Below are 15,492 nucleotides of genomic sequence, written 5' to 3'. Positions count from 1 at the left end.
AACAGCCTTGTCCACAAGGTACAGGGGACTGCCTAACGCAAAAGCACATGGGGATTCCTGTGGAGTGACATGAAGGCTGTAACTGAGACGCAAAGGATGCTTACTGAACAATTCACCTAATTTCAAGGGCTTCCTACTCCGAGCCCACCAAAGCATAGGAAATTCACAGAGTCTGTGAACGGAGTTTCTCTTTCACCATCCTCTGCCAAAAACATCTCATGTTGCCCTACCCTGCTGGTGCTCTTGAGGTGGGAAGTAGCAGGGTTGTGGAGAAATGATTCAGCTGACAGCAGGCAGAGCGCAGCTGTGGCGCACTGAAACAACACACAGAAATTGTTTTTCCTCTGTTAAGGAAAAGAAATTTTCAGCACACACAAAAACATTTACTATTCAGAAAGCTAAATTTTGAATTCTGTTCAGTGTTTTTATATTCGAGGAACAAATGCTCTTTCCAGCGCATCTATAAGAGTATCCCTGTCCTTCTCACGCCTTCTTTTCCTGTCAGCAGTAGGAGTAAATCCATACATTATAAGCTCTACTAATCCATTATTAGTTTCTAAGGAATATACAGCATGGGATATAGATATGGAAAGAAGACATTACAAAAAAAAAAAATCATACCATATTAAGCTCATTAGCTCTGAACTGATCAACACAGAGCTGGTCAGCATATAAACTGATGGAGAAATATGTAATGCCAAGCTCCACACAGCATCTGTTATAGAATGTAAATACTGAGATTGGATTTTCACAGTAACAGCCAGACATCGTGTGATACTGTTATAAATTAATACACTAGGCCCAAAACTCAAAGTAACCACATTTGTAAAAACTAATTTGAAAACGAGGACTACATTTTAGAACATTGTCTTTAAACCAAAAATTATAAGCTAAATGTTTTTGAATGGCATCACAGCAAAGGAGTTGAATCACAGGATGAAGCAGAACATAAAAATAAGTAATTTTTTTTTTTTTTTAGTTAAAGAATCAAAAAGATAAGGTCTCTCCCAGTAGAGAGCCTTGCTCTTATGTAATGACGTTAATGTCTCTAAAGTTCCAGGGGGTAAATCCTAGTTAGTGTAAGGAATTGCATACAGGTACAGAGATGCCCACTGAACGCAGCAGGCTTAGAAACGTATACAGAAGACGCACCACACAGGCAGAATCACCTTGAGAGTTCATTTCCTCCAGGGGCCTCACCTTTGTTTCAAAGTAAACTTGACTTTGCACATAATTTAAACTGTTTCTGATTCCAAACATCTTTAGAACATCTTGAGTGCATCAAACACAGCATAACCAGCCAGTCAGAAGAGGTGATTATCCCGCTGTACTCAAAGTCGGTGCAGCCTTACCTTGAGTGCTCTGTTCAGTTCTGTGCCCCACCACTTAGGAAGCATGTGAAGATCCTTGAATGTGTTCAGAGGGCAACAAAGCTGGTGGTAGGGCTGGAAGGCATGTCCTGTGAAGAGCAGCTGAGGACTTGGGGCTTTTCTAGTTTGGAGAAAAGGAGGCTGGGGGGCAATCTCATAGCCCTCTGCAGCTTCTGAGGAGGGAAACTGGAGATGGAGGTGCTGAGCTCTTCTCACTGGGATCCTGTGACAGGACAGGTGAGATTGGTTCAGAGCTGCACCAGGGGAGCTTTAGACTGAACATTAGGAAGCATTTCTTTACTGAGAGGGTGGTCAAACACTGGAACAGGCTTCCTAGAGAGGTAGCCAACACCCAAGCCTGTCAGTGTTTTTACCGGTCAGCCTCACCTCCATCCCTGGGAAAGTGATGGAACACCTTATCCTTGGTGCCATCTTAAGACATATCAAGGATAAGAGGGTCATCAGGGACAGTCAACATGGCTTCACCAAGGGGAAGTCGTGTTTGACCAACCTCATAGCCTTTTATGAAGACGTAACAAGGTGGATTGACGATGGCAGAGCAGTGGATGTGGTCTACCTTGACTTCAGCAAAGCATTTGACACCGTCTCCCACAGCATCCTCACGGCAAAACTGAGGAAGTGTGGACTGGACGATCGGGTAGTGAGGTGGACTGCGAACTGGCTGAAGGAGAGAAGCCAGAGAGTTGTGGTCAATGGGGCGGAGTCTGGTTGGAGGCCTGTATCTAGTGGAGTGCCTCAAAGGTCAGTTCTGGGACCAATACTGTTCAATATATTCATCAATGACTTGGATGAGGGAATTGAGTGTACTATCAGCAAGTTTGCTGATGACACCAAGCTGGGAGGAGTGGCTGACACGCCAGAAGGCTGTGCTGCCATCCAGCGAGATCTGGACAGGCTGGAGAGTTGGGCAGGGAAAAATTTAATGAAATATAACAAGGGAAAGTGCAGAGTCTTGCATCTGGGCAGGAACAACCCCAGGTTCCAGTACAGGTTGGGGAATGACCTATTAGAGAGCAGTGTAGGGGAAAGGGACCTGGGGGTCCTGGTGGACAGCAGGATGACCATGAGCCAGCACTGTGCCCTTGTGGCCAGGAAGGCCAATGGCATCCTGGGGTGTGTTAGAAGGGGGGTGGTTAGTAGGTCCAGAGAGGTTCTCCTTCCCCTCTACTCTGCCCTGGTGAGACCTCATCTGGAATATTGTGTCCAGTTCTGGGCCCCTCAGTTCCAGAAGGACAGGGAACTGCTGGAGAGAGTCCAGTGCAGGGCAACAAAGATGATGAAGGGAGTGGAGCATCTCCCTTATGAGGAAAGGCTGAGGGAGCTGGGGCTCTTTAGCTTGGAGAAGAGGAGACTGAGGGGTGACCTCATCAATGTTTATAAATATATAAAGGGTGGGTGTCACGAGGATGGAGCCAGGCTCTTCTTGGTGACAACCAACAGTAAGACAAGGGGTAATGGGTTCAAGCTGGAACACAAGAGGTTCCACTTAAATTTGAGAAGAAACTTCTTCTCAGTGAGGGTGACGGAACACTGGAACAGGCTGCCCAGGGAGGTTGTGGATTCTCCTTCTCTGGAGACATTCAAAACCTGCCTGGACACCTTCCTGTGTAACCTCACCTAGGTGTTCCTGCTCCGGCAGGGGGATTGGACTAGATGATCTTTTGAGGTCCCTTCCAATCCCTAACATTCTGTGATTCTGTGATTCTGTGTTTAAGCAGCACTTGGACAATACTCTTACTAACATGACTTAACTTGGTCAGCGCTGGTCAGGCAGTTAGACTAGATAATGGTTGTAGGTTCCTTCCAACTGAAATATTCTATTCTAAAACCATTTATGCTCACAGTCCAATGTGTTGAAAAGCAAATAAAAGAGCCTCTTGCAGCATTTCTTCAGTACTTCACCTACTGGCATGGGTGCTAATCACAACTGGCACTACCTAAAAAGCAAAGGTCCCTGCACTGGTTAAATATCCACTGCCATCTGCAGCACACCACAACAAAAAAACCTCAGTATTGAGACCGAGCCATCAAAAACCTCCCATCGTGATAAGGTGATAGAATCACAGCAAACGGCACAAAAATTGGTTGGGACATCTGCAGCATGTCTAGTTCGGCTGTCTACTCCAAGAAGGGCTTTTTCTTTCTTGTTGTTTTCTGCCCACGTTAGTACAGCACAATTGTGAAGGGAAAGGTGTGATTAGCAGTAGAGCAAATACGAGGACAAGCAAGTGTTCAGACTAAGTCAGGATAATATCAGGCAGCAATTAAATCTACTTAGACTGCCAGGTAACAAGTCTTAAATAACTAATGCAGAGGAATACCTAATTTTCTGAATTTTCTTTTGTTATCCCAAAGCTTGGGCTGGCATTGGGTTGCTTCAGCTGGGTAAATGAGCACCAAAAGTACTTCAGGTGTGGGAACTATGGCACCAACAACTTGAACACACTGAAATCCCCATCAAGGTCTTTAATGGACTAAGCAGGTCTGCTCTAGAGCACACGCATATAGTGCTATTTTGGAGATCCTGCCTGATTTAGTAACTTAGAGTTAACAAAATAATAAATTCATTTGCTGGTGCAAAAAAAATTACATCTAGAAGGGCAAATGCAATCACGAACAGTTCAAGTTTCACAAATTCCCAAGATTAAAACAGGCCCTGTCCTCCTGCTTCCACTGTAAAACCAGTCGTCTGCACATGCACTACACCCTTGGGTAGTGAACCCAACACACTCCTTTATGTTGTGACTACATATGAACAGTTACAGATTTCACACAGGTTTGCAGCTGATCAAAAACACTTAAGGTGTCAATCACTGATACCCAAAATCTCCTGCTTCAGGTACTAAAAGGGACATAAGCTTTTAACAGCCAAGTTGTGACCATGCCTTTTATTTCTATCATTGTGAGACTGAGGAATACGCTGTTTTCCATAGCTTTTAGTTCATTCTCCAAAGCATAGCATACAATAGAAAAATGTTAGAATTTTTTTTTTTCAATTTATTATTCAAACTGCTTACAGAAAATGAATCAAATTAAACAAAAGCTTACATTAAATACTATACAAAATATTAACATTGAGGTGCTAGTCCCCGAATATGCTCGCTTTCTATATCCTCAGCCATCTGCACTGCAGCTCATGGAAAAAAAACAAGAGCATCTGAAGGTTTTCTTGGCTGCAATTCATTATGACACACGGGAACTGCAGCCTTTGACAGGCTCCTGTTCAGCAGAATTTGGCAAGATGAAAGCAGTAAACTGTTTGTACTGTAATAAAAAAATGAAAAATGATCAAGTATAATAAACACATTTCTCTTAAAAACAGATGAGCCGACAATCCTGGAGCACACTGTTCAGAAGACAAAAAAAACCCCATTATTCTCTGCTCCGGCAATGCACTTTGTGGGAAATGCTATGTATTGACAACCTGTAGGCATGTACATCTCCAAAACCTTTCAGGAAAGAGGAGCAGATTACCATTGGAAGTTTCAAGTGTAATCTTTGAGTAAAAGTCTTCAGAAAGGTTCAGTAGCCTCAGACCAGAACCATCAGTGATCATCAAGCTACTTTACAGACCATCGCTGCCATTTTCAGTACAGTTGTTACAAAGGCTTGGGTTCACCCTCTCTCCAATCGATGTTTTTATAGAATGGTGTCTGTTTATGGAATTGAAATTTTTAGAGCTATCAAAGCCCAACTTAAGGAGAAGGATCTTCTCCTCGAATAGCTTTGTACTTTGCCATGTCTTCTGGGAACACCTTTGTCAGTTCTTGAATTAACAGACTTTTAAATTTCTGTAAAGAGAAAAAAAGTGTATACATCAGTTGCACGATTTACTTAGATCTCATCAAGCAATGTTATCTGATGAACAGAAATGTTTGTATACACAGTACTACATTTCAGCGACCTAAGAGAATAGTACCCAAAAAACCCCTCGAAACCACACACACAAACACAGGAAGTAATGTTTACAAAATTCAGATAAAGTGTTCAAGTGAAATCCACTAGGAAAGCACCAGGCAAACCAAAATTATTTTAATTTCCCATAAAGTAACTAGTATTTTCACCTAAGAAATACAATGTAGTTGGACCTCTCTGGTAAATTCTGGTGCATCAATATCTGTCTGACCTTATTAAGCAAAGCTGATAAATGACATATCTGCTTGACTTGATATGGAATCCCCTCTACCTCCAAAAAGCAATTCATGCCTGGCTTAGAAATACATTCATTCTTCCAACAATTTTTACAATCACAGAGCGTATCAAAAGAAAGAGAAGCTTAGAACATATACAGATGTATTTACATTCTGCAGCACAAACTGCCATCCTCCACGATAATTTTAAGTTCAGCCAATGAACGTACTGAAACACAAACAGCCCTTTCTCAAATGTCACTAAACTTCCTTTTCTGATTGTATTTTTCAGCAGTAAATCCAGCAGCTAAACAACAGAGCAGAACACTTAGGTTCATACTAGATTAAAGTAAGAGTTCAGAAAAGCCTAAATACTTGCATACGTTTTAAGTACCTTTATAAAGATTAAGTGATGCTTATATAGCATGTTTGACGTTTTAATACTTTAAGATCCATTCAAGACTGGAAAAATATCCCTTCTGTTTTGCTTATTCCTAAATTTACACACATCACAGTTACAGATCTATAACAGTGTGAGGTACTCACTAGTATTCAAAAAGAAAAAAAAAAAATCTGCAATGCTACGTACAACTTTAACCAAAATAAAATCACAGCGACATCTGTATCTCCAACTGTGGGATTAATTACATGTTTCCTTTCCAGAATCAGCTGTATTAACATCAATTAAGAAACAGGGATGCAGAGCAACTCCTAACACAAGACACCTAATAGGGGAATTTAATAACTGCACGAGTGAAAGACTCACATATTTACAGAAAAGTAAAAACTTATCAAGTACATTATTACATTAGTACTCTCATTATTTCTAGTTTACCTTCATGGTATCAATTTTTCCTTTTACTTGCTCATTTTTAGCCAAAGCTCGCTCCAGACACTCTTTGGTGTAAAGCTGAGGATTGCGGCCTTGATCTATGTACCTGAAAATAGAAAAGATACCACTTAAATGATCATACTCCTACTAGAATGTTCTCCAAGGCACAGAACTATTCACCTTGCTGTATTTTTGTTACTACTGTTATCTGAACTGTGCATTTAAAAACCACAGTTTATCTCAGCCATTTTCAAAAGGCAGCAAAAGGACGACAAGGCTGTGGCCAGCAAACAGATGTCTTGGAATGCTGGTTTAAATCTTTGTTTCCAGAAAGCCTGGAGCTTTGAAAAAAAAACAACATTAAAAGCAAACAAAAATTATATCTATCTAGCTCCTCACACGCAACAAGTGCACATGAATGAAGAAAGATGGTTCTTTTCCAAGCAACTGAAAGGGTACTTAACCATAAAGTAGCTTAATTAATACATGATGAGCAATAAGCACATAGGAATATGGCACCCAGCAATTCAAGAATGAGGAGGAAGGGAACCTATCATAATCAAAAGTAAAAATTACCACACCTGTGTGTTAAAATACACATAAAATGTATTTTTGCTTTGCAATGTAAGTGCCTGACAAATGGAAATTCCATCACTGAATAAAGAACATTTGAGACTGTCATCATAGATTTATAGATAGAATGAAAGCCCAACTGAAAAAAGTCCTGTATAGCCAGTAATACATTAGAATATCACAAACCAGTGACACCTGAACTTAAAAGAAACACTAGTAAATTAACTGGTTGGCTATATCATAAAAACAGTCTTGTACAGCTGTCCCTCCACGTTCACGATTTTGCTTTTAATGTTCTTATTCCCTGCCAACAAGAAGATTGCCACTAATGAAATTAAACACCTAAGTACTGGCCTGATTTATTTTCACGTGCAATTCAAAATCTTGATTTTAACCTAGTGTAAAAGTGTATTTCCGAAGTGAAAGCTTACTTACTAAATCACTAGACTGGGCAGAATCTGCATTACTGCCTACATATGTAAAAACAATGCAAATTGAAAAAAAAAATCTGAAAGTAAATGTATAATTTTTCACTTCTCTTGCACTTTCGCCTTCTCGCAGGCTGAAGATACTTCTTACCTTCTTCTGCCTGCTCACATTCTCATGAGGCATTCAGAAGATGGAGTATAAGAAAGCAGCAGTCCTCAGGGAAAATATCCACAGAATCACAGAATGTTGGGGATTGGAAGGGACCTCAAAAGATCATCTAGTCCAATCCCCCCGCCGGAGCAGGAACACCTAGGTGAGGTTACACAGGAAGGCATCCAGGTGGGTTTGAATGTCTCCAGAGAAGGAGACTCCACAACCTCCCTGGGCAGCCTGTTCCAGTGCTCTGGCACCCTCACTGAGAAGAAGTTTCTTCTCAAATTTAAATGGAACCTCCTGTGTTCCAGTTTGCATCCATTGCCCCTTGTCCTGTCACTGGTTGTCACTGAGAAGAGCCTGGCTCCATCCTCATGACACTCACCCTTTATATATTTATGAACATTGATGAGGTCACCCCTCAGTCTCCTCTTCTCCAAGCTAAAGAGACCCAGCTCCCTCAGCCTTTCCTCATAAGGGAGATGCTCCACTCCCTTCATCATCTTCGTTGCCCTGCACTGGACTCTCTCCAGCAGTTCCCTGTCCTTCCTGAACTGAGGGGCCCAGAACTGGACACAATATTCCAGATGAGGTCTCACCAGAGCAGAGTAGAGGGGAAGGAGAACCTCTCTCGACCTACTAACCACCCCCCTTCTAATACACCCCAGGATGCCATTGGCCTTCTTGGCCACAAGGGCACAGTGCTGGCTCATGGTCATCCTGCTGTCCACCAGGACCCCCAGGTCCCTTTCCCCTACACTGCTCTCCAACAGGTCGTTCCCCAAATTATACTGGAACCTGGGGCTGTTCCTGCCCAGATGCAAGACTTGCACTTGCCCTCCACACTAAAAAAACCCACGCTACCTCGGATCACACCGACTGCAGCACCTCCCCTTCCGCGTACACAGCGACTTACTCAAAAACTTCTAAGGGGACGCTGATATCGTGAAGCTGCTGCCGGCATTTGTCGATATCCTGCAAGCCCGTCACCATGAAATTCCTGTAAGGAGAAAACGGGTCGTTTTGGCACCAGGTTTGGGGGGGGGGGGACGGGCTGGGGGGGTGCGGCAGGAAGCGCCCCGCGGCCTGGCCTGGTAACGAAAAGGGGGGTTAGGGGAGCGCCCTCACAATTTCTGGTTGAGCCCAGCCTGGCTGCTGGGCTGGAAGTCGCTGACGATAATGCCGAGCTGCCGGATGTTCTCCACGAACTTCTCCAGGTGCTCCTCCAGGGAGTCGAACTTCTCCGCCATGGCCGCGACCTCCCCGTCTGCCCCACCACCACCACCACCACCACCACTTCCGGCCGCCGGCGCATGCGCGGAAGGAGCGGAGAGGCTGGGCACGCCCTCCTGGCTTTTCAGACCACGCCCCCTTGCTGGCAAGCCACGCCCCTTCGCCCTCAAGCCACGCCCCCCGCGGACCCCCGCCCGCCCCGCACCGAACCCGCTCCCGCCGCGGCCGCGGCGGGAGCGGGTTCGGTGCGGGGCGGGCGGGGGTCCGCGGGGGGCAGCGCAAGTTTGGCGTCCGCTTATACTACTAGGAAAAAAAAAAAATCATAGAATCGTTTGGGTTAGAAAAGACCTTTAAGATCGTCGAGTCCGACCATTAACACAACGCTGCCAAGTCCACCTCTAACCCATGCCCCTAAAAAACCTCATCTTCGCGTCTCTTAAACCGCGTCCATCACTGCCCTGGGAAGCCTGTTCCAATGCCCGACAGCCCTTTCCGAGAAGAAACTGTTCCCAATACCCAACCTAAATCTGCCGTATCCACCCGCCCGCACCCAGTGTGGGAGATCTGCAAATACCGACCAGCAGCTTGGCTACGTGGAATCTAAACAGCAGAAGAGGAATTTAAAAGGAATTTCTCATGCTTACACAGTCCCACTGAGAAAAGATAATAGATATAAGATTACTGGCTACTTCAGGAAATTTACTTTGCAAAGAATACAGTGAGAAATCAGAAGAACCCACCTTTTGGGGGTTTCGGTTTTGATCGGAATAAAACCACAGCAGCTATTTCACATGGACATGAAAGCACAGATCCACCACAAACTGAACACAAACTTCCACTCCAGACCCTGCAGTTTTCACTTACTATATTGAAAAACTATGGCGTGGAAAAAAACAACCCAAAGCAATTTATTTTTATAAAGTAATGCATGTGCCTCCAAGAAGTAAGACAGTTCAAAATTGCTGATGCCTCTAATTTTAATTGTAGTACTACTTTTTTTTAGACCATCATTTAGAATCGCTCTGCTTTTGAGCGTTTCTCCTTCCTGTGTGGCATAGACATTAAACTTTTCCTTATTTTCAGACCCATTCAAAACTTGTGTCTGGCTCCAATTTGCTTACACTCCTATCTGGTACCAGAGGTTGAACTCTAGTCCTGGTCCATTTGCAGTGCAGAGCCCACTCCCCTCTTGAAAGCTTTTCAAAAATGTGGCTATGTACTTTTTCTCACGCTGCCCTTGACTGTTAGGTGGGGCTGGCAGTGACTGTCCTATCACTTCACTGCATTCCATCAAATTCCTCGTTACATTACTTGCCTCAGTACCCACAGCTGCAAACTGCTGCCTGCTGGTACCGGCTCAGGGTGAGGGATCATCTCTGTGGAGCCCTTACCACAAAAGGACCCAGCTCACGGGTAGAGGTCACGCATGGAACTGGGATACGGGTAACCGCATAGATCTAAAGAGCAGATATTTTTCTGCCTGTCTCAGTCCTCATGTCTGATCAGCAGAGATGCTCAGCCCACGCCTGACCCCGCTCACGAAGGCAGCCCTCAGACCCCGCTTTTATCTGGTAACAAAAATGCACACCCGGAGCTCAGGATACCTAGATTTCAATCTCTCTTTTCTGCCCACAAAGATCAGAGCCTACAAAAAGCCTTGGCCTCAGAAGCTACGATGTATTTGGCAGTGGGGTCCATTCAGTCCCTGTGGCTGTTCTACTTCGTGTGGAAATTAAGTTTGAGCAATGGGAAGGCAGAGTTTGGCATAGCACACAAAAAGAAATGGAGGAACCAGTGACTGAGTATCTGATAAAGGTTCATCATCTTCCCTACCTGTCTTGTATCTGCTAATTACATGTGCTTTTCTAAACTGTGTAGGAAATAGAAGAGGTAACAGGCAGAGGTTCACTCGATAATAAAAACCACAATGGAATTATCTGGAGAACGACAAAATATCAGTCTATATTAAATAATCCAGCTATAATTTTCCCTGTGGGAAGATTATCTGACATGCTTGTATTCCCATGGCACATCACAATAACTGTGTGTTTTATAAATAGATTATTTCAAGTGTGTCTCTTTTCAGTTGAATCTGAGAAGATCAGTCCAGTAATGTCAGCAGGTAAGAATCTGATGCTTTGATTCACAAAGAAGCATTTGAATGAATGTTTGAAATAAGATATGATATTCAATCAACAGTTTCAATGCATTTTATGCATTTGTGGCTATAGCTTGCAACCATTTCTATTCCGCAATGAGAACCATCAATTCTTAATTTATTAGATGTCTCTTTTTATTAGGTTGTGGTTTCTGGTTTTGGTTTTTTTTTTTCCATTTATGATATCAATGACAACAACAACAAAAAAAAATGCAAAAAACTCTGTAATGGTCAGTTTCTCTTCTGGGTTACCAGGCAAGTTCAGTAGCAGAAAGTTGCGTCTTTGCTAAATATAAAGCACTATTCAAGAGTTCGTAAGATTAAGTATGCTAACCCAAAACTAAAAAGGAAGTGACTGTAAAGAATACTAAATATTAAGGAAAATATAGTACTGTGCAAATGTGAAATTGTGAAAACAATCCTAGCCTGCAAAGAGCAATTAATCAGTTCTAGGCCTTGACAAGTATTGTCACCCTATGATCAACCTGTTTCTATAGTTGGCAGAATGTTCTCTGGACAGCAGAACTCCCAGGATTTCAAGATTTTAATACAAGTATTTGTAATGTAGAGATGTCCATGTCATCTTAAATCTAAATTTAGTAGGCTGGTTAGGTTTGATTGATGAATTTTGTTAGATAAATGTGTACAGTGCTTTTAAGATTAAAAATAGCTATAAATACATTACCAGTTGTTAAATTTGTCTCATGATCACCAAGTTGGGTAGTGTCTGCCTGTTTGGGGTAAGAATTAAAACAAATAAACTTGTGCTTCAATGAAAAAGAGAGAAAAGAAATTCTGGCAAATAATCAAACAATAGGTACATAGAGAAGGCAAGATTTAGAAAGAAAATTGCATGGTTCATGATGTAAGTAACCATATTGCACTCCTACCCTGATTTCCATATAGAGAGCCGGCAATTACTGGCTTGTAAGCTGGACATCTGCACTGGGCAGTTAAATAGGGTTTGTAATAAAGGACAGAATGAGAGGCCATGTGGATCGATATGACCCCTTTGGGAAGAGTAGCGCTGATTACGTAAAAGAAAATCCTGTTTCGTAAACCTCTAATGAATTTTTCAAGGGGTCAGCAAGCATGTAGATAAGAGTGATCTAAATTGCTACAATCTACTTGAATTGCCCATCAGCTTTTGGTGAAATTCTTAACCAAAGTCTTTTAAGAAACAAAAGCAATGGAATAAGGGGAGAAATCCTAGATTGATTAAAGAATTGATTGCCACATAGGAAATGCAGGATAGAGGCAAGCATTTTATTCTCGCAGGGGAGAATTGTTCCTAGAGGAGTTCTACAGGGAACTGGGCTGAAAACCATGGTATTCAATGTGTTCGCAGATGACCCAGGAAAGCGTCAATGGTAAAATTGGCTTTTGAGGAAGTTACTTGGTGAAGTAAAGATGAATACAGGTTGCAGGAAACTGTAGAAGGACCTGAAAAGGTTTGGTGGCTGGGCAACAAGGTGTCAGAAGAAATTCAGAGAGGTAATGCAAAGCAATGCACATAGCAAGCAAAAAATTCCTAGTTTCACAGGAAGATTCATGGCCTCTTGACTGTCACCATAAAGGAGCAGGACTTGAGGATCACGATAGAAAGCTCCATGGAAACATCAGCTCAGTGCTCAGCAGTGGTCAGAAGCTATACTGAAAGCTAAGGATTGTTAGGAAAGGAATTTGAGAACAAAGTAGAAAACAACTGTGCTACTGCATAAACCCACAGTTCACCCCAGCCTTGAATACTGTGTGCAGTTCTGGTTCCCTGGAGTAGACCTGGAAAAGAGTCAGAGAAGGATAGCCAAGATGTGACATGGCTTCTGTACTAGGAAATCATTAATAGACAAGGACTCTTCAGCTTGACACAGAGCCCACTGATGAGAGCTATGACAAATACTTTGCTGCATCCACAGAGCCATGAGTGGTCTGGAGCCTCGGCTGTCTTCCAGCACGAAGACTATTGGCCAGCAAATTAAAGACAATGCAAGACAGCTTCAAAAGATGCAAAAAGAGGTGATTTTCGTCATAGAAGGTTTAACAGCCTTGTACAATTCTTTGCCAATGGATGCTACGGACAGCAAAAGCTTAGCAGGGTTGAAGGTGAAATGGGACAGATGCTTGGTAGAGAAAGTCACAGAGAGGTAGATAAACCACACCTGGCTCAGGAAATCCTGTGAACTGAAGGTAGTCCAAGGCCAGGAGCATAGTCAGGAGTGGTCTCAAAGACATTTTTCTTGTCCTCATTCTTTAGCATTTGCTTCTGGTTACTGCTGAGCACAGGATACTGGCCCAGACGGAGCCTTTATCTGCATCTGTGTGGTTACTGTTATGAGGTCCTGCCTGCCTGAATTGTAAAAGAATGACCTGTGCTGTGTAGGATGTACAGAGATTGCACAGTGCTTTCTTACCAAGCAGAGCATAAAAAGGTCGATGTGAGACTGTTTGTGTGGCCTTCAGGTGTGGAAAAAGTTCGGGTCACTATTTTCTTATTTGCTGGCATATATACTCCAGATAAATGACATTTCCAGTATAATATGGCACAAGATTAATTACTGAAAGTGCTGGTATCATCACTTTTTCTGCTCAGAAATAGAAAAAGCAACAAATAATTCATCTCTTCGTCCATCTCTGGAACTGTGATTCTCCCACCTCCTGTTTTCTGTGGCTGGACAATAAATTGGAAGTGAGTAAAGAAAATAAAACACATGGAGTTCCAGTGATTTATGTTTTTTCTCCTTTTGTCTTTCTCAATTTTTGCCTTTGACTTAGTATTTTCTTCTGCATGATCGTATCTAATGCACCGATCACTTCTTCCTCATTCTGCAGACCCAGAAATGGAAACTGAAATTTCAGGTCATTAACTGGGAGAATCATCTGCCTAAGAATTCCATTTTATGAGCCAGCTACCCTGCTTTCTTTTAATTACAACAGGTGATAAGCAAAAGAGAAGCAGGGAAGACAGATGTGAGCAGCACAGAGAGTACTATTTACCTGCTCTTCATATATCAGGTTAATGGTATTCAGGTTTAGAATGTTTTTCAACTCAGAAGCATGCTGTATTTTCACATTTTACTGCATTAGAAATGTGAAAGAATACAATAAACAATTAAAAGAAACGTGTTATTCAGCCAAACAAGAGCTGTAATTATAGTTTCCTTATAGATCTGATATTTAGCAACTTGCTCATTAATGACTTGAAATAAATACACATCTTACCACAAATTAGCAGGATGATGCATTTGTGCATCATGGCTGGATCTCAGTCTTACTGAAATCATCTGAATTTATTTATCTAAGAAGCAGCAGGATCAGGATTTTGTTCATGCAATAATTTTTGTTCTTCCCAGTCGCATAGATCTTGAGATGTTCTGAGACCTGATCCAAAGATAACTGAGCCCCATAAGACTTTCTGTTGATGGTAAAGGATATTAGATGACAGAGTCTGTTCTCACAACTCTGTCCCCAAGGACATCAGCAAGACACAGCAAAAGACATATATATGTTTCAGGACAGGAATATTATTTCCATAGTGTAATGACAATTCATCTACATCTGCATTACTGAAAACTTTTATTTCATGGTACCCTTAATATCCCATAAATAATTCACTCTTAATTTTGTTTTTAAAAATATGCTGAGAAATCAAGATAATTATCTGTTGGGTTTTTTTTTTTCCCTTGGAGTATGAATCATATTCATCACACTTAATTTATATTGCATCCATATTGCTGCCATATGTCATTTAAAGCAAAATTAAGATCTATTCTTCTGAAATGCAGAGTTGCTTTCAATATTTCTCAAGTAGCTTCATGTGATTTTTTTTTTTCCCCCACGGGTGTGAGAAATACATATCGATATTGTATTCTTGCAAAACTATTCTTTTCGTTATATAATACCAACAAGTGAGGCTGATTTGCTTATTGCTGCTGCTTTTTTTCCCTGTAACTTAGAATAACTAGTGCACTGTATTTAAAACTGATACTTTTTTCATTACCAGAAATACAGGAAAGAAGGTGTAGGAAAATCCTGCGCAGTAAGATTTACTAAGACTCCCAGACCAGATGTGTGCTAGCAAATGAAATGGACCTGGACCATTCTCCAGCACTGAGTCCCACTGGCATAGAACAGCTCTTATTTGTATTCAAACTCCTGAAACGTACCTGAAAGCAATTCTGGAAGAATACCGGTTGTCCGGATGAAAAAGCCGGCTGGGTACCTTTGTAGCAGTTAAACGACATGGGTGCCTTTGTTCCTGTGTTTGTGCCCTTCCCTGTCACTCTTTGTTTTTCTAAGGTAGATCTATTATTCATGGTGTACAAGAAGTAATGCCCACATGGGTTCAAGCCAGTACAAATCAGAAAAATCACTTAGCATTCACAGTTATACCCTGTGGTAAAAAGCATTTAAACAACCAAATTGCGCAGAGCTGTGGTTGCAGCCAGTGTGCAGCTACTGGCACCATGTCCTTGGGGCTGGGAGTAGTCCTGGGGTTTGCACGGATGTCCTGCAGGAGAGGCTGGAATCAGCAAGCATAAATATATATGTACACATATATAAATCTAGGTAGGCATTCCTTCCTGAAAGGCACTA

General features: G+C 42.2%; 1 protein-coding gene across 1 annotated transcript; it reads right to left on the bottom strand.

The window, feature by feature from the left end:
• Positions 1-4,407: 4,407 nt before the first annotated feature.
• Positions 4,408-8,781, bottom strand: MED10 (mediator complex subunit 10). Its single transcript, XM_065629478.1, has 4 exons — positions 8,637-8,781; positions 8,425-8,508; positions 6,357-6,459; positions 4,408-5,182 (listed from the first exon to the last, which is right to left on the bottom strand). The coding sequence occupies exons 1-4, from the start codon at positions 8,756-8,758 to the stop codon at positions 5,087-5,089; spliced, it is 405 nt and encodes a 134-aa protein (XP_065485550.1). The 5' UTR covers positions 8,759-8,781; the 3' UTR covers positions 4,408-5,086.
• Between the last annotated feature and the right edge of the window lie 6,711 nt (positions 8,782-15,492).

The sequence above is a fragment of the Caloenas nicobarica genome, chromosome 2, assembly GCF_036013445.1.
Source record: "Caloenas nicobarica isolate bCalNic1 chromosome 2, bCalNic1.hap1, whole genome shotgun sequence".
NCBI classification, from domain to species: domain Eukaryota; kingdom Metazoa; phylum Chordata; class Aves; order Columbiformes; family Columbidae; genus Caloenas; species Caloenas nicobarica.
The sequence above is the reverse complement of the archived record's forward strand: the minus strand, read 5'-3'. Positions and strand labels throughout refer to the sequence as shown.

Bases quoted from the DNA above. Each gene is read 5' to 3' on its own strand.
- MED10 (XM_065629478.1), bottom strand. From the start codon at position 8,758: ATGGCGGAGAAGTTCGACTCCCTGGAGGAGCACCTGGAGAAGTTCGTG. The intron at 8,509-8,636 runs GTGAGGGCGCTC...TTCTCCTTACAG, and splicing joins GCTGGGCTCAACCAGAAATT to GAATTTCATGGTGACGGGCT. The intron at 6,460-8,424 runs GTAAGTCGCTGT...TTCTATTTTCAG, and splicing joins GTCCCCTTAGAAGTTTTTGA to GTACATAGATCAAGGCCGCA.